This window comes from Schistocerca nitens, chromosome 12, assembly GCF_023898315.1.
Source record: "Schistocerca nitens isolate TAMUIC-IGC-003100 chromosome 12, iqSchNite1.1, whole genome shotgun sequence".
Taxonomy (NCBI): domain Eukaryota; kingdom Metazoa; phylum Arthropoda; class Insecta; order Orthoptera; family Acrididae; genus Schistocerca; species Schistocerca nitens.
This window is the reverse complement of record NC_064625.1, coordinates 29,231,130-29,258,006: the sequence shown is the minus strand read 5'-3', so window position 1 is coordinate 29,258,006 and position 26,877 is coordinate 29,231,130. Positions and strand designations below refer to the sequence as shown.

The 26,877-nt window shown below is 47.4% G+C and overlaps 1 protein-coding gene across 1 annotated transcript; it reads right to left on the bottom strand.

The window, feature by feature from the left end:
• LOC126214879 (uncharacterized) lies at positions 1 to 24,138 on the bottom strand. Its single transcript, XM_049941525.1, has 2 exons — positions 23,267 to 24,138; positions 1 to 55 (listed from the first exon to the last, which is right to left on the bottom strand). The coding sequence occupies exons 1-2, from the start codon at positions 24,136 to 24,138 to the stop codon at positions 1 to 3; spliced, it is 927 nt and encodes a 308-aa protein (XP_049797482.1).
• Between the last annotated feature and the right edge of the window lie 2,739 nt (positions 24,139 to 26,877).

Below are 26,877 nucleotides of genomic sequence, written 5' to 3'. Positions count from 1 at the left end.
CTAACTGAATGGATCATACCTTTCATCATTTTCTTTGGAATTCAGCTTCATTGCTCTGTATCCACAAAATACACAAACCTCAATATTGACGTGAATTAGTCTTCTGCGTTCGGCAATAGGAAGATGCAGTGGTTGTTGACGACCGGGTTCACATACGTTCGCCAGCATTGTCTAAAAAGCTGTCGTTGAGAGTATTCAGGCTTTTCGGCGATCTGTTCACTTTTTAAACAAACGGACCGCGTAGGGAGCACCCGATGCGGCGCGGACCGACTAGGGGGCACCCATCACCTTACGGGCATAAATACTAGACTCGATCCGCCCTAAAACCATTCTCGGGTAACACCTGAAGAAGACAGCGAGTTACGTCGTCGAAATATCGTTTGAGAACGACGCGAACATCCGGCAGCAGTCCCGTGTGTTCAAAATGTCAATGAGAATATTGGTAAGTCTACTTGGTCCTAGCGTTGCTGGGATTTTACAGTCCAGGTTACACAGCCTCTGTATACGTAAAAGTTGAAAACCATCCCCGGAACGGCAGTAGTCGTGAGAGATACAGCAACATTTGACAGCGCTGGCACCAAAGTCCAGCACAGCGTTGGCAGGTTTGTGAAACACGCTCCATTTATTAGTTAAAATTCCAAATGCGCGCTCGACGTCTTCGGTGACGAGTTAAACGGTAGTTCAAATACCCGTATCTTGTAGGAGAGGAAAGATCCAGTGCAAGGTCTCATAACAGAATTCGACAAATTTGCTCAGGCGGTATTGAAAACATCGTCGGATGTCTTAATTTTTGCTAGATCGTTGCAGATTTACTGTTAGCGCATCAATTTACAGCATACTCATTCCAAAATAATTTACTTAAACATTTTTTTAAACACACATTAACATTTTGTGGATCACCTCGGTTCCGAGGGTTCTAGAACCTGTACAGAAAATTGCAATAGACATGATTTCCGCCCTTTTTATTGTTCGTGAAAACAACACATGGCATGTTGAACCACTGTACAGCGAGAACTTCAGAGGTGGTGGTCCAGATTGCTGTACACACCGGTACCTTTAATACCCAGTAGCACGTCCTCTTGCACTGATGCATGCCTGTGTTCGTCGTGGCACACAATCCACAAGTTCATCTAGGCACTGTTGGTCCAGATTGTCCCACTCCTCAACGGCGATTCGGCATAGTTCCCTCAGAGTGGTTGGTGGGTCACGTCGTCCTTAAACAGCCATTTTCAATCTATCCCAGGCATATTGGATAGGGTTCATGTCTGAAATGTCTGAAGAACCTGCTAGCCATTCTAGTCGAGCGAAGGAAGTCATTCACAAGATGAGCGCGATGGGGGGCGGGGGGGCGATTTGTCGTCCACGAAGACGAATGCCTCGCCAATATGCTGCCGATATGGTTGCACTATCGGTCGGAGGATGGCATTCACGTATAGTACAGCCGTTATGGCGCCTTCCATGACCACCAGCGGCGTACGGCACCCCCCCCCCCCCACATAATGCCACCCTAAAACAGAAGGGAACCTCCACCTTGCTGCACTCGCTGGTAGTGTGTCTCATGCGTTCAGCTTGACTGGATTGCCGCCAAATACGTCTCCTTAGATTGTCCATTTGAAGGCATATGCGACACTCATCGGTGAAGAGAACGTGATGCCAATCCTGAGAGGTCCATTCGGCATGTTGTTGGGCCCGTCTGTACCGCGCTGCAAAGATTGATTTGGCCGTGGACGTCGGGAGTGAAGTTCATGCAGCCTATTGCGCACAGTTTGAGTCGTAACACGACGACCTGTGGCTGCACCAAAAGCTTTATTCAACATTATGGAGTTGCTATCAGGGTTCGCCACCGACCTCCTATCGATATAAACCCGTATCTACGAGGGTCATTCAATACACACGCAAATTGGTATGTAGAGAAAAAGTTTATTTTAAAAAAACAATACTTTTACTTTTCAGCGTAATCCCCTTGAACATTTACGCACTAGTTCCAACGAGCTACAAGCTTTTTATTCCGGTTGCGAAGAACTCCGTCTTGAACCAATTTCCCACAAACTTTTTCACGTCCTCGTTATCCTGGAACATCTTCCCACGTAATTCCTCCTTCAGTGCACCAAACAAATGGAAATAACTAGATGCTAAATCAGGATTATAAGGGGGATGAGGCAGTACTTCCCAGCTCATACTGTTGATGGTTTCATATGAGTAATATGGGGACATGCGTTGTCTTGCTGGAGAATCAGATCTCTGCTCTGAGACCCACGACGTCTCTCACGGCCGACTTCACCCTGCTTAAAATCAAATGCGAGTAGTACTGGCTGTTCATTGAACGCTGCTCTTAGACATAATCACAAAAAACTGGACCTTCAGCATCCCAAAACACCGTCAACATGACTTTTCCTGCTGATGCTTGCGTTTTGAATTTTTTCTTGACAGGCGAGTTGGTGTGCTTCCACTACGTGCTTTGTCTTTCTGATTCTGGCTCAAAATCCTGAACGCAAGATCCATCACAAGTTAAAATTTTGTTGAAGTGCTCACCTTCTCTTTCGTTACATCCCTTTAGCTCTCTGCACACTCAATCTTGTTTCCCGGTGTAGCTGCGTCAGCTCCTTTGCTACCCATCTTGCACATGTTTAGCGGTATTTCAGCTTGTTACAGATAACGTTGTGAATTGTACCAGTACTAACTTGAACCTTATCACCTATCAATTCCAGTCACACAACAGTCGGCACGAATAACGCAATCAATTCGACTTTCAAGTGAGGGAGTTGAAACTGCAAATGGTCGGCCAGAACGGTATTCGTCAGTCGCGACTACTTTTTTGGAACTGCTCTACCTACTTGCAAAAATTTGCACGATTCATACCTTCACCATAAATTTGACACGATGCAATATATATTCACTAGTTTCTCGCCTTCAAGTAAAAACGAATAGCAGAACTTCGTTCAACTAATGCGGATGTTTAAAGTGGACTCGCCATCTTGAAATGTAGTTTTGTGGTTATAAACAAAACGTTACATCAGCTGATCAGGGTTCATCCCAGTGATGCCAGACTTGCCCCCCACTAACAGTTTCTTTCCCCAGACCTACTTGTGCTTCTAATTATTGAATGAGGAAGATCGGCAGGAGCGTTCCGGAAACAGTAAGGACTGTCTGGTGTCAGAAGAGTGATGTGGTGTCTGAAACTCCTGGCGAAACAAAGGTGACACAACCTCCAGACGTTAGGTTGGGCGCCAACCCCTCATTACAAATGTCGAACATCGTAGTCTGGAGAGACTGGTAAAACAGGACGGGCGGCGAACTATGGCGGAACTAACATTAGACTTCAACGTTGAGTGGAGTACAAGTGTATCTGAACACACAGTGGACCGAACGCTCCTAATGATGAAAGTAGTTTGCGAGAGGTTGGCCATGCATTGAAGGCAGGGCACCGGGTCTCGCGATTTACTCCTCTGCACGGCCCTCTGTTCTTCGGCGTCTAGATTGTGTCCACCACCGTGGATTGCGTTTAGTATCTGGGGCTTTATACACCAGTCCCGTGGAGAGCCTTTACGCTCAGCCTGCTGAACCTCCGCTGTCCAATAGGCGAGCTGTTATACTGAGTCGTTATGCTAACCATCTTTCTTCCAAACCTGCCCATCCGACCCATACCAATTATTGACGCCTCCTTGCATTTAGGGTATGCAGGCGGACCTTCCTCTCTACTACCGCCAGGAGTACGCTTCTGTCAGCTGCTACATTCCCTTCCTATTTCCAAAAACTTTCTTGACAAATGGCGGTACAGAACCATCTTGGTTTCGACCCCGGACCTGCCTTTTCCGTGACCATTGTCGGCTTCCCAAGGATAGTACCCCACTCTCAACAGTTGTCAGGCATTTGCTGCTCTATGTGCACAAATTGAGGATGCCACATTTATTTACACTGGCGGCTCGAAGTCCACCTTTGGTGTCTGGGGAGCCTATATTATTGACGACACCCCAATTGGATTTCGCCTTCCCGACCAGTGTTCGGTTTATACCGCGGAGCTTTACGCTGTTATCCAGGTGGTCCAATACATCCGTCGCCATCAGCGGATACAGTATACTATACGAGCGTTTGCTCGGATTCGCTCAGCTCTTCTCAACCTCCAAGCTCTTTATCCCGGCCATCCTCTGGTCCAACCGATTAAAGACTGCTACCATATGCTCCACTTGCGGGGTATTTCTGTGGCGTTCCTCTGGATGCCAGGTCACGTTGGCATATGCGGAAACGAGCAGCCGATATAGCGGCCAAGGCTGCTGTCTCTGTTCATCGGCCTGCTGTTATCATGGCTCCCTTTGCCGATCTACAGATAGTTTTATGTCGTCGTGTTGCGCTTTTATGGAACACACATGAGTCTGCACTTCAGGATAACAAATTACGGGACATAAAATCTGTTCCCTGTGCTTGGACCTCTTCTTCTCGGCCTCGTTTTCGGGAGGAGTTAATTTTAACTAGACTCCGCATTGGGCACCGTCTTTTTAGCTTTCGATGTCATCCCCCGCTTTGTCCCCACTTCTCTCAACTGTGGACGGTGAGATACCTTTTACTTCAGTGCCCCTATTTCAATCGCCTACGCGCCCGTTTATACCTGTCGCCTGATATACCTACCGTTCTAGCAGATGACGCGCGCTCAGCCGATCGCGTCCTTAGGTTTATAAGTGTTAGTGAGAGGACATCGGTCATTTGAAGCTCTTTTTCGGGGAAAACAACCCCCCTTCAATAGCACTTTTATGTTTTCCTTCCATTTTTTAGTTTCCCTCCTCCTTGAGTTTCCCCCCCTCCTCCTTGAGTTTCCCCCCCTCCTCCTTGAGTTTCCCCCCCTCCTCCTTGAGTTTCCCCCCCTCCTCCTTGAGTTTCCCCCCCTCCTCCTTGAGTTTCCCCCCCTCCTCCTTGAGTTTCCCCCCCTCCTCCTTGAGTTTCCCCCCCTCCTCCTTGAGTTTCCCCCCCTCCTCCTTGAGTTTCCCCCCCTCCTCCTTGAGTTTCCCCCCCTCCTCCTTGAGTTTCCCCCCCTCCTCCTTGAGTTTCCCCCCCTCCTCCTTGAGTTTCCCCCCCTCCTCCTTGAGTTTCCCCCCCTCCTCCTTGAGTTTCCCCCCCTCCTCCTTGAGTTTCCCCCCCTCCTCCTTGAGTTTCCCCCCCTCCTCCTTGAGTTTCCCCCCCTCCTCCTTGAGTTTCCCCCCTCCTCCTTGAGTTTCCCCCCCTCCTCCTTGAGTTTCCCCCCCTCCTCCTTGAGTTTCCCCCCCCTCCTCCTTGAGTTTCCCCCCCCTCCTCCTTGAGTTTCCCCCCCTCCTCCTTGAGTTTCCCCCCCTCCTCCTTGAGTTTCCCCCCCTCCTCCTTGAGTTTCCCCCCCTCCTCCTTGAGTTTCCCCCCCTCCTCCTTGAGTTTCCCCCCCTCCTCCTTGAGTTTCCCCCCCTCCTCCTTGAGTTTCCCCCCCTCCTCCTTGAGTTTCCCCCCCTCCTCCTTGAGTTTCCCCCCCTCCTCCTTGAGTTTCCCCCCCTCCTCCTTGAGTTTCCCCCCCTCCTCCTTGAGTTTCCCCCCCTCCTCCTTGAGTTTCCCCCCCTCCTCCTTGAGTTTCCCCCCCTCCTCCTTGAGTTTCCCCCCCTCCTCCTTGAGTTTCCCCCCCTCCTCCTTGAGTTTCCCCCCCTCCTCCTTGAGTTTCCCCCCCTCCTCCTTGAGTTTCCCCCCCTCCTCCTTGAGTTTCCCCCCCTCCTCCTTGAGTTTCCCCCCCTCCTCCTTGAGTTTCCCCCCCTCCTCCTTGAGTTTCCCCCCCTCCTCCTTGAGTTTCCCCCCCCTCCTCCTTGAGTTTCCCCCCCCTCCTCCTTGAGTTTCCCCCCCTCCTCCTTGAGTTTCCCCCCCCTCCTCCTTGAGTTTCCCCCCCTCCTCCTTGAGTTTCCCCCCCTCCTCCTTGAGTTTCCCCCCCTCCTCCTTGAGTTTCCCCCCCTCCTCCTTGAGTTTCCCCCCCTCCTCCTTGAATTTCCCCCCCCCCTCCTCCTTGAATTTCCCCCCCCTCCTCGAGTTTCCCTCCTCCTCCTCCTCCTCCTCCTCCTCCTCCTCCTCCTCCTTGAGTTTCCCCCCCTTCTCCTTGAGTTTCCCCCCCCCTCCTCCTCCTCCTCCTCGAGTTTCCCCCCCTCTTCCTCCTCCTCCTCCTCGAGTTTCCCCCCCCCTCGTCCTCGAGTTTTCCCCCCTCGAGATTCCCCCCCCTCCTCCTCCCCCTCCTCCTCCTCCTCCTCCTCCTCCTCCTCCTCCTCCTCCTCCTCCTCCTCCCCCTCCTCCTCCTCCCCCTCCTCCTCCCCCTCCTCCTCCCCCTCCTCCTCCTTGAGTTTACCCCCCATTGCTGCTGATTCAAATTCCTGTTTTTACACTACACTAAGCCACAGGAGCCGGCCAGAGAGGCCGTGCGGTTCTAGGCGCTACAGTCTGGAGCCGAGCGATCGCTACGGTCTCAGGTTCGAGTCCTGCCTCGGGCATGGACGTGTGATATCTTTAGTTAGGTTTAATTAGTTCTAAGTTCTAGGCGACTGATGACCTCAGAAGTTAAGTGGCATAGTGCTTAGAGCCATTTGAACCATTTTTGAACTAAGCCACAGGTTGGGCGCTTATGACCATAGCTGTTTTCCGTCCTAAAACCATAACAAACTAACGATGGGCCCCCGCAGCCAACGACCCGTGCGTGTGCCAATGTTAACAAGAAGACATCGGCAACTACGACTGAAAAGAGCACGTCACCATCGGCAGTGGGGTTGGCGGAGTGGTAGAGCGTTGCACGGTCTGATGGATCCCGATACCTTCATCATTCCGATGGCAGGACGTAAATCGGTCGTCTTTAAAGGGAAACAGCTTCTTGACACCTATACTGCGGGACAGAAACAAGCTGGCTGCGACTCTAATATGGTCTGGGGAACATTCACGTGGGCATCCATCAGTCCAGTGGAGGTCGTTCAAGACACCGTGACGGCCAAGGAGTATCGCACACTGGTTGCAGACCACGTACACCCCTTCATGACGATCATGAGAGCTGAAGCAGCAGCACTTATCAGCACGATAATGCGCCGTGGCACAAGGCCAGGAGTCTGTTGAAGTGTTTCGAGGAACAGTGGCGAGTTCCAGTTACGTGCTGCCCGCCAACTCGCCAGATCTGAACCCGACCGAACACATCTGAGGTGTGATCGAACATGGCGTTAGAGCTCATCGCCCTCCGTCCTCCCCGCGGCCACTACGCGGAATGGGAGACTTCTTTCGTGTGCAGATGTTTAGCCAACTTCCACCAGCGACCTACCAACGCCTCATTGCTTCCATACCACGACGCGTCGCCCCTGTTTTCCGTGCCTAAGGTGCACATACAGACTATTAGGTGGGTGGTCATAATATTGTGGCTGACGAGTGTAGATACTACTAGACTTCCATAGTAATAGTGCTGCGCAGTGATCGCTGCGATGCCATCGTGTGTGCACTAAAACGATTACTGACGCCGTGATATGGCTGCGCCCGTGTGCATAGAGCCTAAAGCGTGGCGAGCAGCGTGCGTTGTGTAACTACTGTGCTGAGTAACCGGACACGTTACGTCACCACTCTTGCACGCTCTGTCAGGCTGGCCCAACCAGCTTGTCCGTGTATCAAATACAGACAATTGTTAAAAAAATCAATGTGTTTTCTATCCAGTATACCGCATTGTGGCGGTGATCTTACAACGTTATGTCGACGAAAATAATTGTTTCCAATACATCTACTATTTATTAAAAATTGTAATGGGTGTGGTTTATATACGGTATACCTGAAAAGGGAAGAAAGTTTCATATGTAAAACCTGCTATTAAAATTTTTAAATTCGAATTTCTTTCATTTGTGCATAAAAATGTAACTTAATATTTTTGCGCTTTCAAATGATTGCTTTTTATAGAGAATTTGCACTGGCTGCCAAACCGCTTCCTCAGATAGAACAGATATGCCGACCATTCTCATATTTATAAGCGATTTTATAGCGTTATGAAAATTGTATTTTAGAATATTTCCAGCGGATGTATGTCCACTTTTTCTACAGGAGTTCTCAAGCACATTCATCTTAAGATTGATTGCCGGTACAGTTTCGATGTACCTGTACTACTTCCTGTCTCCACTTGGAAAAAGTCTCTTACAGCACTTGTCAGTCGGATTCAAATAACTTCGTTTTGACGCAAATCAGTTTTTGTACCTTTAACCCAGGAATGCTACTCGGAGTACAGTGTCTGCCCCATTGGGGGAACTGGATGCAACCATTTCCCACTAGTGCCACAGGTTTGCGCATCACCGGTAACCAACCTTGATACTGCCTTGGCTACTTGGACTTTTGTGCTTATATTTGTCGTGCAGACTGTCTGGGGTACATCTGTACTCAAACGCAGCTATTTTGTATAACGTTGTAATCATGTTCTAAATGAAAATCCAGGCTTAAGTGAACCTATGTAATAAGTACATATTTGGAAGCATCAAAAGAAAACATGCCCTACCACTGGATGAATCATTTTCCTTTTTTATCGACTGTCTTCCCTTATCTATATAAACGGCAATGTGGTTTAAGTTATGCGTTAACTTAAAATATACACTTACTAAAACAAAAATTTCTTTTGGGGTACATATGTACCCCAGAGTAGTTGTTTTAGTATAAAATGTGTAGCATTCCATGGTTAAAATATTATCAGAGAACTGCTACAAGTAATACTGTTGGGTGTAATACCACTTTTCCACGGTCTTTCATTAATAAATTTACGCACGCACACCCACCCCTCTCAGATACGAATTACAATGTTGCTAACATACTTCGGTCTGTGTTCTCCCACTGCTTTTGCCTGGCTGTGCTGGAAACGCACTAGAGGTATTCCATCGTGCACCACATCCCTTTCATAAATTATACTGTAACGTGTTGGCAGGCTTATTTGTATTCCGTGTATTTTTGCCAGTTAACACAAATACGTCGAATGGTATTTATGTTTACGACAACTGCTCACAACTGAACACGATAAGGGCGTTCTTTTTTAAACCACGGGCATGCACGAAAAATTGGATCCCGTCATCTAAATGGTAATGCAGTAAAGTAGAAGACTTAATGTTTACATCAACGCAAAGCTCAGGATGAACGGTGTCTCCTGATCAACCTCACAACTCGAATTATTTAAAACTAAACAACAAACAGTGCTAACTCGGCTAGTGTTGCGTCGCTTTTTCCCCTGCTTGATACATGTGGCTTTGGCCATTAGTTTGGTATCGCTCAAGTCATGATTACGTTCCGATGCACGAAGCGAATATCTCTGCTGCGATTCGCGTCCTCCAACGTAAGAAAAATGATTTTACTTCAGCTAAACTTAAGAAATACGGAAACACCAAAAGCCCAACATACACACACAAAAAAATATTGCATCACCTCGATTCCGAAAGTTCGGGAACCTGTACAGAAAAATGGAATAGAGATTAACATAAACATCATTTCCGCCCTTTTTATTGCTCATGAAAACCACGCATTGCATGTTGTACCACCATACTGCGAGACCGTCACAGGTAGGGGGTTCAGATTGCTGTACACACCGGTACCTCTAATACCCAGTAGCACGTCCTCTTGCACTGATGCCTGTGTTCGTCGTGGCATGATATGCACAAGTTCATCAAGGCACTGTTGGTCCAGATTGTTCCACTCCTCAACGGCGATTCGACGTGGATCCCAAAGTGGTTTGTGGGTCACGTCGTCCATAAACAGCCCTTTTTAATCTATCCCAGGCATGTTCGATAGGGTTCATGTCTGGAGAACAGAGTGGCCACTCTATTTCGAGCCACGTCGTTATCCTAAAGGAAGTCATTCAAAAGATGTGCACGATGGGCGAGCGAATGCCTCGCCAGTATGCTGACGATATGGTTGCACTATCTGTCGGAGAATGTCATTCACGTATCGTACAGCCGTTACGGCGCCTTCCGTGACGATCAGCGGCGTACGTCGGCCCCACATAATGCCACCCAAAAACTGCAGGGAATCTCCACCTTGCTGCACTCACTGGACAGTGTGTCTAAGGCGTTCAGCCTCACCAGGCTGCCTCCAAACACGGTTGAAGGCATATGCGACACTTACCGGTGAAGAGAACGTCATGCCAGTCCTGAGCGGTCAGTTCGGCATGTTGTTGGGCCCATCTGTACCGCGCACACGGTATCGTGGTTGTAAAGATGGACGTCGGGAGTGAAGTTGCACATCATGCAGAATATTGCGCACGGTTTGAGTCGTAACACGAAGTCCTGTGGCTGCACGAAAAGCATAATTCAACATGGTGGCGTTGCTGTCTGGGCTCCTCAGAGCCATAATCCATAGGTAGCAGCTATCCACTGCCATAGTAGTGGTATAGTAGTGGTTGGGCGGCCTGAGCGAGGCATGTCATAGACAGTTCGTGTCTCTCTCTGTATCTCCTCTACGTCCGATCATCATCACTTTGGCTCACCCTGAGACTCCTGGACACTTCCCTTCTTGAGCGCCCTTCCTGGCACAAAGTAACGATGCGGACGCGATCGAACCGCCGTATCGACCATATAGGCATGGCTGAACTACAGACAAGAGCCGTGTACCTCCTGCCTGGTGGAATGACTGCTACTGATCGGCTGTAGGACCCCCTCCGTCTAATAGGCGCTGCTCACGCATGGTGGTTTACAGGTTTGAGCGGGTTTAGTGACATGTGTGAACAATCACAGGGACTGGGACTGTGTCTGCGATAAAATATCCACAGGCAACGTCTATCTTCAGGAGTTCTGGGGACCGGGATGACGCAGTACTTCTTTTGATGTATTACCGTGGGGCGGGTGCCCGGTCTGCTTGGACAGGAACCTATTGCTGTAATAAATATGAAGAAAATATTTTCTATGTAATACTGCTCCGACGCAAGAGACGATCGACAGGAAACGTTAGGCGAATGAAAAAACTACAATCAAGAGATGACGGAACGGTGCTAGGCACTTAATCTATGCAACAGCACACAGTAAGGGCATCTTAGTTAAGTCAGGAGAGGAGACTAAGTTGATAAGTCCTCTCTGAAGTATACCACGTGCGTAAATGTCGCTCCAGGACAATTTGCATGTAATTCCGTGGAGAAACAGAGCAAAGGGGACCTACTTTATACTTCGTGCAATGTGAAATTCGTCTTCAATTGGCTTCGTACATTTGCATATTTCTAATCGGTATTAGTATGGAGATTGCATTTTGAACGCTGCAGGTGTCCTAGGAGAAAGTTAACATTTCGTCACCACTTTGTCCCGAATCATATTAAAGTTCCGTAGGACCAAATTGTGAAGCAAGTCTCAAAGATCAAGGAACATGTCAGTACATGAAATTAGAACATAAAAGTAATAACAGATAAAAATAAACTGTTTAAGAACCCTAAAAGTCAAGACATCAGTTTAAGTAAACGCAATCAACAATACAACAAACTGCTTATGCTCGGGAATAAGGTAATATTGTTAACAAGAAATGACAGATGACAGTAAGGAAAACATATATATATTGAGAGGCCAGTATCAAATACCCATACTCGTGAAAAGGGGTCAAGAGGCTACTGAACTTACACCACTTACTGCCCCGAAACGCCCGTTTCTATGCCAAAAATTGTCCTTTACAGTGGGAAGAGTTGCCCCAAAATACAATACAATACCATACGACATAAGCGAATGAAAATAAGCAAAGTAAACCAATTTTCGTGTCTAACTTCAGACACCGTTCGAATAGTGAAAACGGTAGCAGTAAGTCCTTGAACAAGATCCTGAACGTGGGCTTCCCACGACAGTTGACAATCTATCTGAACGCCTAGAAATTTGAACTGTTCAGTTTCACTAATCATATGCCCATCCTATGAAATTAAAACGTCAGGTTTTGTTGTATTGTGTGTTAGAAACTGCAAAAACTGAGTCTTGCTGTGAATTAGCATTAGTTCATTTTCTACAAGCCATGAACTTAGGTTATGAACTGCATTTGAAACAGAGCCAATGTTGCGCACAACACCCTTTACTATCAAGCTAGTGTCATCATCAAACAGAAATATTTTAGTTACTCGTAATGCTAGAGGGTACATCATTTATATAAATGAGGAGCAGGAGTGGCCCCCAACATAACGTTTCTCAAAAAAGACGAACTTTAGGAAGAGATTCCTTACATCAGAGAATTTTTTTACCAGGGATTTTGTTTGAAGTGCCTATCTCAAAAGCTATCAGCACTTGTTAATGAGAAAAGATTTCACAATAGCGAAGATGAAAAAGTGGTCATTGCTCTTAAGGTTTGCATCTTAGGGCCCATGTTTACCAGATATTATTCACTTATTTCTTTATAAGGAACTTGTCCCTAAAGTTTGTCATTTTTCTGGGACACCCCTTGTAATCTCCATAGGAGTAACGGCATTGCGGATAGCTGAAATTGAACACCATGATGCTGAAAAAATTAACTAGACTCAGTTCCTTTACATAACGTGCTAGTATAAAGCAGACTCAATACACAGTGCACAACAGAAGTACAGCATCGAGAAGACAATAACGGGGGCAACGTAACGATCGGTGGGAACGTGAATTATTATAGCCGCACTTGTCTATTAACACTTTGCCGTCCGCACGTCTCGCACAGATTTATTCGCTTGGCGCCGGCAGCGCTAATTCGGATTACTTGGCTTGTCGCCGGCCGCTTGTCATCTTTCCGTCGATAAGCTTCAAACACATTAACTTTTGCGCGCTTTAATTTTCCGGAAATACTCTATTTCGCTCTATCGTTCCACAAACTCGAATTTTCTTTTCAGGTAACTTCTCTGCAAGTTGTACACTGTTAAAATAATTATCCATGCAGAGGTGATACTTTTCATCAAAAGGTGTCAATAGTTCCGTCACTGTTTTCGCTAAAGGCTGTCCAGCGCCGGAATATATCTTGAATGAGGAAATGTATCCGTACTCTATAATCACACAGCATCCGAATGAGTATGCCGTATTTCGTAATTTTCGGCGGATTATAAACTTTAAACTTTAACGAAATAAAATATGGCGTTTCAGTCTTCGATCGCTAAACTTTATTTTCAATTACCGGTTTCGGGCTAGCTGCCCATCTTCAGATCATATATTGTACTTACAGAGTAACTTGTCCGTACAGAACACTCGGTTCGCTGACAGCGAACAGTGTGTTCTGTGCGGACAAGTTACTCTGTAACTACAATATATGATCTGAAGATGGGCAGCTAGCCCGAAACCGGTAATTGAAAATAAAGTATAGCGATCGAAGACTGAAACGCCATATTTTATTAATGAACGAGCGCAGAATTCCCAATCAGACAATTATGTCTAGTTTTGATAAACTTCAACGGTCCGCACCACGCTATCATTCCTTCATCGAGATATTTTGACTTAGCTTAAACGTTTCTTTAAACTTTTTGGAAAATATTTCAGTCACGAATTGCACTTTGACAAGCCGGTCGGCATTATGCGGTTAATAGTTACTGTCGGAAAAATGTAAAAACGATAATATTTGTGTTAATCGGTTGCGGGACATCGTTTTGCGAAATATCGGTGTCTATCAACGGATTCGTTGACCAATAACCATTGATCCTTGCTTTTCTTAAAATTCCCATAAGGATAGCCAGCCCAAACTATTTTCTAAGTTCGGGTCCCGTAACGTAGACAAATTTGGCATTTTTTAAATCCATTTTCCTTCTATTGCGATTTTGACTGTAGTACTTGTTTGTTTCGTTGCTAATATATTCAAATAGATGGTTCCCAATATATAATTGTACGCTCTGTGTATCTTTGGGAAATATATTTGGGCCCGGGATCCTTCAAAACTTTTTATTGGTCCTCGGTAAATCAGTCTGACCACTGTGCACTATCTTCTTCGTCTGACTCAGCCGAATCAGTTGGCAACCGTAGCGTTCGCCGAATTCTTCTTAGACGTATTTCACTATCTTCCTACGATTCCGCTTCACTTTAATTTTTTTTTTCCATTGTCTTCTTCCCAATCGGCAACGTCATCCGGAAAGTCAGGCAAGACGTCCGCGCATTCATCGTAAATAATCCTATTCTCTCTTTCGTGCGCCATGACGAAAGGGCACAAGTACTTCCAAAAACAAAACACTTGTTGACGTGTGTGACTTGTTACCTAAACAGAACACCAACAGAATGCAAAAGATACTAAAGTGCTGTCGCCGGCCACTACGCTCACGACACCACTGTGGTGTCGCCGGACGGCAATGTGTTAAAAGTAGAACTTAATACATTAGCGTTCTTCGTGTTTGGTGGTGGTAGCAAGCCCGGTAGGGTACGTAATAGGAGTAAAGTGTTTAGTGTTCAGTGACAGCTGTGAAGGACAGGGAGATGCCTCGTACTAGTGTGAGACAGCGTTATCAGTACCTGCCAGAACTTGATAGGGCCTCATTGTGAGAATCCGTTTGGCCAGCTGGTCCAGTCGTATGAAATCCACGCTTGTGGGGCATTCAGATCTGACAGTGGCCCCATGATGGACTGCATGGCAACGTTAAGGCAGACTAACTCGGGAAGGTTCAGGCAGACCACGTCCGACCACCATAAGGGCCAATGGCGGTACTGCGCACCGAGGACATGATAAACCCTTCACATCTCTGGCTACCATCTGAGACTGAGTATTGGACCCTGCGACAGTGTGTGTCGTCCCGCAACATTGGTCGCAGACAAGCAGGATCCAGACTAGGCAACTGACAGGCCCGTGCGTAGGCAGACAATAACAAAACGCACAAGAAATGACTGCGTTTAAAGTGGTGCCATGAGCGGGAAGCGTGGACCACTGATGAATACCTGGACATTATATTCAGCGATTAAGCGTGGTTCTGCACTAACCCAGGTAACCATCATCGGTGAGAAGGGCTGCGACCGTAGCAGGGGTCCCATTCTTGATCTGTCTTGCATAGACACACTTGTTACCCAAGCGCCATGCTTGGGAGAGCCATCGGGTATCATTTGAGATTACGGCTGGTACTGACTCGAACTCCGGTGGCACAATGGTAACTCTACACCTACACCGGTACTCCCCAAGCCACTGTACGATGCGTGCCGGAGGTAGCAGTTTCAATTGCCAGTTCTCCGAATTTTGTCAAATGTTCATCGAAAAGAAAGTCGCCTCCCCTCCAGGGATTCTCATTTGAGTTCCCGAACCATCTCCGAGGCACTTACGGGTTGTTCGAACCTACCAGTAACAAATCTAGCAGCCCGCCTCTGAACTGCTTCGATGTCTTCCTTCAGTCCGCCCTGGTACGGACCCCAAACACTCGAGCAGTTCTCAAGAATAGGTCGCACCAGCGTCCGATATGCGGTCTCCTTTACTGGTGAACCACTCTTTCCTAAAATTCTCCAAATAAACCGAAGTCAACCTTTCGTTTCCCTACCAGAGTTACCGGATGGTCGTTCCAGTTCATATCGCATTGCAACGTTACGCCCAGATATTCAAACGACTTGACGGTGTCAAGCAGGAGACTAGTATATCTGTCTGAACTACAGATTTGATCATTCTACTCATCCGCATTAACTTAAATTTTTCCACTTTCAGATCTGGAAATTTTGCCGAGAGCGTATTTTATCTCCCTACAGTCACTCAACTTAGACACCTTACCGTACACCGCAGCAAACAACTGCAGATTGCTGCCCACTCTGTCCACCAAATCTTTCGTGTGTATACAGAGCACCAGCGATCCTATCACACTTCCTTGGGGCACTCCTGACGATGAGCCCCATGTCTCTGTTGAACACTCGCCGTCGAGGACAACATACTGGGTTATGTTACTTAAGAAGTCTTCGAGCCACTCACATACCTGTGACCTTATTTCATGTGGTCGTCCCTTCGTTTACATCGTGCAATGGGGCACCGTGTAAAGTTCAAATGGTTCAAACGGTTCTAAGCACTATGGGACTTAACAAAAATGGTTCAAATGGCTCTGAGCACTATGGGATTCAAAATCTGAGGTCATCAGTATCCTAGACTTAAAACTACCTGACTAACCTAAGGACATCACACACATCCATGCCCGAGGCAGGATTCGAACCTGCGACCGTAGCAGCAGCGCGGTTCCAGGCTGATAGGCCTAGAACGGCTCGGCAACATTGGTCGGCACCGTGTCAAGTGCTTTCAGGGAATCTACATCTTTGGAATCTGGCTGTTGCCCTCGTAACCGCCCTATTAAACTATTAGAAACGTAATCAGCCGGTGTCGTAGTTTTTAATTGCGAGTTAGTATGTATGTCGCGTAATAAATATTGCACGTGAAGCGCCGTTACGACACACAAAGGTCAACTGCGGAAACTAAGCCAGTGAATGTTAAAACTAACGTTATTAAGGAATACGTCAGTCACTACACAAAATAAGAGGGCACGTAGATTCGCGAGAGAGTGGTTCAAAGTAAGAATTAATATTGTTGGAGAAATGGGTCATTAGTTACGTCGCTACACACTTAATTGTACGCCAACTTACGATCGGGATAGAGGAACGTACGTTCTAACAGGGGAACCTCCCAATCGCACCCCCCTCAGATTTAGTTATAAGTTGGCACAGTGGATAGGCCTTGAAAAACTGAACACAGATCAATCGAGAAAACAGGAAGAAGTTGTGCGGAACTACGAAAAAATAAGCAAAATATACAAACTGAGTAGTCCATGCGCAACATAGGCATCAACAAGGAAAGAGCAGGCTCATGGGTGCCGTGGTCCCGTGGTTAGCGTGAGCATCTGCGGAACGAGAGGTCATTGGTTCAAGCCTTCCCTCGGGTGAAAAGTTTAACTTTTTAATTTTCAGTTTGTGACAAACGCTTATGTTTTCATCACTTTTTTGGGAGTGATTATCACATCCACAAGAAAACCTAAATCGGGCAAGGTAGAAGAATCTTTTTACCCATTCGCCAAGTGTAAAAGTTAGGTGGGTCGACAACATATTCCTGTCTTATGACGCACATGCCGTCGCCAATGTCGTATAGAATATATCAGACGTGTTTTCCTGTGGAGGAATCGATTGACCTATGACCTTGCGATCAAATGTTTTAGGTTCCCATTGGAGAGGCACGTCCTTTCGTCTACTAATCGCACGGTTTTGCGGTGCAGTCGCAAAACGCACACTAAACTTATTACAGTGAACAGAGACGTCAATGAACGAACGGACAGATCATAACTTTGCGAAAATAAAGAAAATAAAAATTTTCACCGGACGGAAGACTTGAACCAAGGACCTCTCATTCCGCAGCTACTCACGCTAACCACGAGACCATGGCACTCCTGAGCTCGTGCTAGCAATGATGTTGCTTATCTTTCACATGGACTACTCAGTTTGTATATTTTGCTTATTTTTTCATAGTTCCACACAACTTCTTCCTGTTTTCTCGATTGATCTGTGTTTAGTTTTTCAAGGCCTATCGAATGTGCCAACCTATAACTAAATCTGAGGGGGGTGTGATGAGGAGGTTCCCTTGTAAGTACTTTCATTCCCCGTAGCCTGGGTAAAAAAGTTGTGGTTAAAATGCGTTCTTAATCTGAGAAAAAAATCAGATTTCGTAATTAAATGAAAAGAAAGATAGCGGTTTCTGAATGTCGCGGCAAATAAGATCTAGATATTTAAATTGACATTGGCGGCCACGAAGGGAAAGTGATGAACACATTCACATACCTCTGTTATTGAGCAGCGCCGTCGGGAAGATGGGCGCGTCCATCAAATTCCCCATACAAAATTAAAATAATAGTAATCTTCCAGAGTCACTGGAGCTGGGATCCATGATATCGTAACTGAGAAAGTCGTATTGTTTCAGAAGTTGCTTCCATTATTTAGCACAGTTTCACTTAAAATTACGGAGCACTTGGTTTATGCATGAGAACGACGACAGGTAACTACTACTAAAAGTAAAAAACGAAGGGCGTAACTAGTTTGTCCGTCAGTGTTACATACTCTTCAAACGAATCTTTGCTATGAGAGTCCAATAATTTTCTATACATTTTATCAATAAGAAAAGTTTGCTTTTCCCCCTTATATCGTGTGAGAGGAGGGCAAGCTAAGTCTCGCACGAGTGATGCTTTCTAAGACCATGCTGATTCGTGGACATCAGCTTCAGTCTCAAAAAAGTTTAATATATTCGAACTGAGAATATGTTAAACGATTCTGCAGCAAAGCGAAGTTAAGGGAATTGGTCTGTAATTTTGTGGGTACATTATTTTACCCCTCTTATACATTGGCGTCACCTACGCTGTTTTTCATTCCCTTGGGAATTTGTGCTGAGCGAGAGATTCACGATAAATGCCGGCAGCTAGGTAAAGGGCCATTGCCGTAGAGTACTCAAACATGTTGCGTCGTTGTGTGTTACCTCTCCGGTGACAGTATCGTGGTGCGACTTTCCCACACGACAATCTTGGTTGGTGCATTGCGCATGACCCGATCAACCTCCTTCGTGGTGCTGATGCACTCCTGTCGCGAGCAAGACCTGTGCATGATAGCACATGTGTGGGAGCGTGTCGGTTGACAACTTTCTTCCTATGGCAGTATGGATGTTATAAAGGACCAGTTAAGATTTGTGGGCCTGCTCCGCCGAGGACGGGATGCACCTGCTTAGACACAGTTCCCGATCAAATCAGTGCGTGAGTTCAGGCCAGAGAAGGGCTGACATCGTACTGATACGTGAGCGCATACTGGCGAATCCTTTCTGTGACTCGACGTTGTAATCACTGAAATAACATCACAGATCTGTCGACCCGCGAAGTTTCATGTAAACAAGTCGTGCACTTCTGGTTACTTAGCTGTTGTTAGGCTGTGTAGTTACATAAACATTGAAGCAGTAAGTGTGAGTAGCACGAACAGAAAGACGTTATCATGTGTAGTAAACTATTAAATTATTATTTATTGGCTTACTTGTTCTGACATGATATTGATAAAGTAATTCTTTAAGCAAGTAAACTGAGTTCTCAGGAACCTGCTACTTATTCTTTTAAGTTATCAGCACAAGTACATTCTGCGTTTGCCAACGAAGCCTTTAGGCCCTTAACAATCAATTTAGGGACGATGTTTACTGACGTTTCTGTACACAGGACTTTAACCTCTTTCGCCATCTCTCTGCCTGTTGCCTACTTTCAAAATTCTGGGTGTAGAGTAGGCCTACTGCTCTCTATTTGAGGAAAGTAACTTGCTTAGTTTTACTGGTCATTGTCAGATCGACTACAATTGGTAAGACGCCATCAATCTATTTATCTACGAGGTTTGGAACACTTAAATAGTGGCAACTATTTATTCACGACCGATGTTTGCACCTCTTACTGTCCTTGAAAGTAGTCACCAGCGTTCTGTAGAACCCGTTGCCGACGATGTGGGAGGCGTAGTATACCGCTAGCAGAGCCTGTTCTGTTTATGGTGCGAATGGAGCGCTCTACTGCCTCTCGAATCTCTGGAACAGTTCTGAAGCGAATGCCACGAAGTGGTTCCCTCATCTTCGGATTCAAATCAGTCACAAGGACTTAAGTCCGGGGAGTATGGTGGATGGTACAGTACTTTCCAGTCCCATCGACCGAACAGAGCAGCCACAGCTTGCGCTGTATGCGCCCGCGCATTGTCGTTTAAAATGATGGGTAGGTTGCGCAGAAAGTGTTGCCGCTTCTTTTGCAAAGCTAGTCGTAGGTGATGCTTCAAAAACGAAAAGTAGTACTGTGCACTGACGGCGGCATTCGCTTCAGAACTGTCCCATAGATTCGACGGGCAGTAGAGCGCTCCACTCGCACCATCAACAGAACAGGCTCTGACAACGGTATACTCGGCCTTCCACAGCGCTGCCAACGGGTTCTACACATCACTGGTGACTACTTTGAAGGACAGTAACAGGTGCAAACATGTAACTCTTTTGTATCGGTTGTGAGTAAATAGTTGCCACTACTTAAGTTCCAGCATTCCTATATATTGTCGTCGTTGTTGCTGCTACGTCGTCTCAATATTGCAAGAGGATCCCTTATAATCTAACATATGTTTGCACTTTTGTTTTTAAATGGTGTTCGCAACATTTCGTATCATTCTATATGGATGTGGTTTTATATCACATTGAGCTTCTTGTGGATACAAAATAGGACAATACTAAGCTGTTTCGCAAAAATTTTCTCTCTCTACAGCTATACTATGCAAACCAGTATAAAGTGCATAGCAAAGCGTACATTTCACATCTTCTTTACTGCCTTTAAAGTGTGGAACGTGCGAACAAAGATTGCCTAAATCTGTATATGCGCTGTAGTTAGTCGTATTTAAGTTCGCGGTCTCTACTGGAATAATACGTAGAGGGCTGCCGGGCATTTTACATTCCTCGCTAAATAACGGTCTTCGGAAGCTTCGGAAGTATTATTTCGCGGAGCAGTTGACTTCATTACCTAAGCACCTGCCACGTCAGATTTTCGGCGGCTCCGTCGCGCTCTCACGTTGAGTCAAACAAAATACACTACTGGCCATTAAAATTGCTACACCAAGAAGAAATGCAGATGATAAACGGGTATTCATTGGACAAATATATTACACTAGAACTGACATGTGATTAAATTTTCACGCAATTTGGGTGCACAGATCCTGAGAAATCATTACCCAGAACAACCACCTCTGGCCGTAATAAGGGCGTGTACAGGCACAGCTGCCCATGCAGCTTCAACACGATACCACAGTTCATCAAGAGTAGTGACTGGCGTATTAAGAGGAGCCAATTGCTCGACACAATTGACCAGAAGTTTTCAATTGGTGAGAGATCTGGAGAATGTGCTGTCCGCGGCAGCAGTAAAATATCCACAAAGGCCCGTACAGGACCTGCAACATGCGGTCGTGCATTATCCTACTGGAATGAAGGGTAGAGCCACGGGTTGTAACACATCTGAAATGTAACGTCCACTGTTCAAAGTGCCGTCAATGCGAACAAGATGTGACAGACGTGCAACCCATTGCACCCCATACCATCACGCCGGGTGATACGCCAGTATGGCGATGACGAATACACGCTTCCAATGTGCATTCACCGCGATGTCGCCAAACACGGATGTGACCATCATGATGTTTAAACAGAACCTGGATTCATCCGAAACAATGACGTTTTGCCATTCGTGCACCCAGGTTCGTCGCGGAGTACACCTTCGCAGGCGTTCCTGACTGTGATGCAGCGTCAAGGGTAACCGCAGCAACAGGCTCCGAGCTGATAGTCCGTGCTGCTGCAAACGTCGTCGAACTGTTCGTGCAGATGGTTGTTGTCTTGCAAACGTCCCCATCTGTTGACTCAGGGATCGAGACGTGGCTGCACGATCCGTTACAGCCATGCGGATAAGATGCCTGTCATCTCGACTGCTAGTGTATACGAGGCCGTTCGATCCAGCACGGCGTTCCGTATTACCCTCCTGAACCCACCGATTCCACATTCTGCTAACAGTCATTGGGTCTCGACCAACGCGAGCAGTAATGTCGCGATACGATAAATCGCAATCGCGATAGGCTACAATCCGACCTTTATCAAAGTCGGAAACTTGATGGTACGCATTTCTCCTCCTTACACGAGGCATCACAACAAAGTTTCTCCAGGCAACGCCGTCAACTGCTGTTTGTGTATGACAAATCAGTTGGAAACTGTCCTCGTTTCAGCACGTTTTAGGTGTCGCCACTGGCGCCAACCTTGTGTGAATGCTCTGAAAAGCTAATAATTTGCATATCACAGCATGTTCTTCCTGTCGGTTAAATTTCGCGTCTGTAGCACGTCAACTTCGTGGTGTAGCAATTTTAATGGCCAGTAGTGTATGTGACCGTTCGCGCTGCCCGTGTTTTGTTTGGTTGACTGTTTGCGCAACATTTTATCGCCAGGAATGTCGTGAGAAAGCAGCCACATTTTAGAACGGCATACCTACTGTCTACGTGTCGACACAAAGGTAGACAGGTACGGTGTGGGCGGATCAAAGTTTCTCTAACGGTGTCGGTTTTTACGCCGCCCAAGATTTCGATGTGTTGCTTTACTGCGTCTAATTTCTAAAACTGAGTTGGGCTTGCCTTTGCGGGGACGTCAGAAGTTTTGATTAGCCTACCTGTTTGATGGTAATTAGCGTGGGATTTAATTATTAATGAGTTAGTCAAAGTTGGAGGGGAAAGTGGCGCCCCACGCACAATGCCTAGAGGAGATGAACTTGGCGCCTAGTCGCTATTAACGACGCAGCCGTCGACGTCACGTTAACTCCTGACGAAAAGGACAACCAGGAGGAAAATTCTCTAGGCTTTCTCCAGCGAACGGGCCTTTGACTATAAGCAGCCAAATACAGGCGTGGAGTTGTGTTTACGCGATGAATCAGAGTTGCACCGACAAAATTTCGGCAGCAGTACAGAGGTATTTCGTAAGGACTTTGCTGTAAAGTTCCGTTGTTTCATGTGCTTCATTGCGTAATTACTAGGGCCCGGATTTTAATGACAAGTCATTTTTTTCTGAGCTATAGGGTGAATTTTAGAACAATTTATACACAAATCTAGGCATTTTAGTGTCGAAAAAAGTATTTTAATTGTGCATAGTCATATTTCAACATATTTTAGTAATGGGTCATATTGGGGCTAACTTTTAATGTAATAGGTCATATTTCGGTCAACTTTTGCCAAACATGCATATACCGTTTTTCTCGTATCTTAAGACACACGAATAAGAAAATGAATATGTTGCTCACGAGACAATATGTAATGTGCTATTATGAAAGAATGACAGATCAGTACACAGCTTTTTCACAGGACTGTAGCAGAAAATTGGTGTACAACAATGGTTTCGCGAACATAAGACATTGTTTCGCATAGTCGACAATATGCTCTCAAATCCAACAAAGGCGGCTTCTGCCGTAATAATCATCACAGTCGCACAGGTGTTCACAGTAACCAGTTTGAATACAGCCTTTGCCTTGTCAATTACCCTGACGTGGACAAATTAATTTCCTGTGGCAAGAAAATCTATCTGAAGGCTCCGCTACGGGTGCAGAAAGTCAAGGAACGAGCACCTTCAACGCTCCCCCTGCGGGTCCGGGGTACGAATAGGCCCGAGGTATTCCTGCCTGTCGTAAGAGGCGACTAAAAGGAGTCCCTCCCCCTCAAGGGGGTAGTTAGCGCCTGCGTCCGGAGACGGACGGTTCCACGACCTCTATTTGCGGTCATTTTGCTTTTTCACTTCTCGTTTCTTCCTTTCTTTTGTTGGTTCCTTTCTTTGCTCTTCTCCACCTCACTGTCTTCCTTACTCTTTCCCCTGCATAATCTCCTTGCCTTCTCCTTGCCTTCTTCTCCTTGCCTTCTTCTCCTTGCCTTCTTCTCCTTGCCTTCTTCTCCTTGCCTTCTTCTCCTTGCCTTCTGCCTTCTTCTCCTTGCCTTCTTCTCCTTGCCTTCTTCTCCTTGCCTTCTTCTCCTTGCCTTCTTCTCCTTGCCTTCTTCTCCTTGCCTTCTTCTCCTTGCCTTCTTCTCCTTGCCTTCTTCTCCTTGCCTTCTTCTCCTTGCCTTCTTCTCCTTGCCTTCTTCTCCTTGCCTTCTTCTCCTTGCCTTCTTCTCCTTGCCTTCTTCTCCTTGCCTTCTTCTCCTTGCCTTCTTCTCCTTGCCTTCTTCTCCTTGCCTTCTTCTCCTTGCCTTCTTCTCCTTGCCTTCTTCTCCTTGCCTTCTTCTCCTTGCCTTCTTCTCCTTGCCTTCTTCTCCTTGCCTTCTTCTCCTTGCCTTCTTCTCCTTGCCTTCTTCTCCTTGCCTTCTTCTCCTTGCCTTCTTCTCCTTGCCTTCTTCTCCTTGCCTTCTTCTCCTTGCCTTCTTCTCCTTGCCTTCTTCTCCTTGCCTTCTTCTCCTTGCCTTCTTCTCCTTGCCTTCTTCTCCTTGCCTTCTTCTCCTTGCCTTCTTCTCCTTGCCTTCTTCTCCTTGCCTTCTTCTCCTTGCCTTCTTCTCCTTGCCTTCTTCTCCTTGCCTTCTTCTCCTTGCCTTCTTCTCCTTGCCTTCTTCTCCTTGCCTTCTTCTCCTTGCCTTCTTCTCCTTGCCTTCTTCTCCTTGCCTTCTTCTCCTTGCCTTCTTCTCCTTGCCTTCTTCTCCTTGCCTTCTTCTCCTTGCCTTCTTCTCCTTGCCTTCTTCTCCTTGCCTTCTTCTCCTTGCCTTCTTCTCCTTGCCTTCTTCTCATTGCCTTCTTCTCATTGCCTTCTTCTCATTGCCTTCTTCTCATTGCCTTCTTCTCATTGCCTTCTTCTCATTGCCTTCTCTGGTCTCCGCCTCGGCGTTTGAGACACTGTCCTCTCTCTCTCTCTCTCTCTCTCTCTCTCTCTCTCTCTCTCTTTTTTCCTCTTCTTCCTTCCTCCCTGTGCGCGCCTGAAGGCCGACCCACGCGTTCGCACGCGTAGCCGGTGACGGGGTAACGCGTAATTCCCCGCCCTGGGTAGACATGTAAGGCACGCGCGTACCCCCTGGTAAAGGCCAGGCCCGGGGAGGGGTGATTGCCTGAGCTGATACCTTCTGACCATGCCGATTGGTCCCTCCGTCTGTTTCTCGGGAGGTGTGACCTGAGGTGTAAACATTCACCTAAGGCGGGAGTGCCCTCTGAGAGGGTCCCCACAAGGAAGGAGCGCGCCATCGGAGACGCTGGCAATCATGGGGGATTTCTCCGCAATGGATTTCACTCCATCTCTCTCTACTTCTGCCCAAAAACGGAAACGTGACCAGCTACCAGTGACAAAAGTACTACCGCCTGCCCCACAGTTCCTCGTCGTTTCTCGATCTGAGGACGGAAAGGATTTTTCCTCTGTCAACCCTTTCGTTATCCAGAAGGGCGTCGATGCCATAGCCGGATCTGTCAAATCCTGTACCGGGTTGCGTAACGGTACCTTATTACTCGAAACTGAGAGCGCCTTTCAGGCACAAAAACTGCTTCGGGCCACACTCCTGTACACGTTCCCTGTCCGGGTGGAGGCTCACCGAACTTTGAATTCGTCTCGTGGTGTGGTCTACACTAGATCCCTCGACGGTTTGACTGACGAGGAGATTCAATCTTTCCTCGCTGAGCAGGGCGTGACGGCTGTCCATAGGGTCATGAAAAAGGTCAACAATGACCTTGTACCGACCCGGACACTTTTTTTGACCTTCGATAGTGTTCAGCTGCCATCGCGCATCAAAGCGGGCTACGAGGTTATTTCTGTTCGCCCCTATGTCCCGACACCTACGCGCTGCTGCCAGTGTCAGCGTTTCAATCACACTCGCCAATCTTGTTCCAATGCGGCTAAATGTGTCACTTGTGGCAGGGATGCCCATGAGGGTGACTGTCCACCTCCGTCTCCTCGTTGTGTGAACTGTCAGGGTGACCATGCTGCATCCTCCCGCGACTGTCCTGTCTATAAGGAAGAACGCTGTATCCAGGAAATTCGGGTCAAAGAGAGAGTGTCCACCTCGGCTGCTCGCAAGCTATTGGCTAGTAGGAAGCCCACGCTGCTCCCAGCGGGGAAATACAGTACTGTCCTCGCCTCTCCTCGGACTACCAGGGAGGTGGCAACCCAGACCTGCGATCTGACCTTCAGCACCACGGTCGTCCGTTCGGCCAGTGCTAAGATCGCGCGGTCGACGTCTCCTCTTCGTCCCATCACCCCACAGACACCAGCCCCTTCATCAGCTTCTGCTAAGACGAAGACCCAGAAGTCAGATGCACGGGCCTTCAAGAAGGAACCGTCCCGTGCAGACTTCCTACGTACCTCGACCTCCCAGCCTTCGTCCGCTACTTCCACCAAACGACCATCCAAGAAGGCTAATAGGAAGCACAGTTCTCCTTCTCCGCCACGGCGCATTTCTTCTCCTGCGCCACCCAGCGGTTGCCGCCCCAGGCCGTCATCCCTTTCGCCTGGCCGCACCGCTGGTAGCCGAACAACTGGCCGTTCACCGGCGGAGGAAGCTCCCCCTCCCGGCCATCTTCCCAAGATGGCCGATGAACCTATAGACCCAATGGACGATGACTGTCCGCCTACTGATAGCGGCGGCAGTGCTCGCTCGAAGCCAGGCCCTCAGCGGCCTTCGAGGTGACCCCTTCTTTCATCTTCCTTTTTTTCTTACGATGGCACTTATTCACTGGAATATTCGCAGCATTCGCTCCAACCGAGAGGACTTGAAGTTGCTGCTTTGCTTGCACCGTCCGCTCGTCGTAGCCCTCCAGGAAACGAAGCTACGCCCATGCGATCAAATTGCCTTGGCACACTACACCTCTGTGCGTTTTGACCTACCCCCTGTGGTAGGTATCCCAGCTCATGGAGGGGTTATGTTGCTGGTCCGGGATGATATTTACTACGATCCCATCACGTTGCACACCGGCCTGCAGGCAGTTGCCATCCGCATTACTCTCCCCACTTTTACGTTTTCCATTTGTACCGTTTACACTCCATCGTCGTCTGCCGTTACCAGGGCAGACATGATGCAACTTATTGCTCAGCTACCTGCACCATTTTTGTTAACTGGAGACTTCAATGCCCACCATCCCCTTTGGGGCTCTCCAGCATCCTGCCCGAGGGGCTCCCTGTTAGCAGACCTTTTCAACCAGCTCAATCTCGTCTGCCTCAATACTGGCGCCCCTACTTTTCTTTCGGATACATCTCACACCTATTCCCATTTAAATCTCTCTCTATGTACTCCCCAACTTGCACGCCGGTTCGAGTGGTATGCTCTTTCTGATACATATTCGAGCGACCACTTCCCGTGTGTTATCCATCTCCTGCAGCATACCCCCTCTCCGTGCTCATCTAGTTGGAACATCTCCAAAGCAGACTGGGGGCTCTTCTCTTCAAGGGCGACCTTTCAGGATCAAACATTCCCAAGCTGCGATAGTCAGGTCGCACACCTCACGGAAGTCATTCTCACTGCTGCTGAATATTCCATCCCTCACCCTACT

Coding starts and splice junctions, on each gene's coding strand:
- LOC126214879 (XM_049941525.1), bottom strand. CDS start 24,138: ATGAGAAGAAGGCAAGGAGAAGAAGGCAAGGAGAAGAAGGCAAGGAGA. Junction 56..23,266: donor AAGAAGGCAAGGAGAAGAAG/GCAAGGAGAAGG, acceptor TTGTGGATACAG/AGCAATGAAGCTGAATTCCA.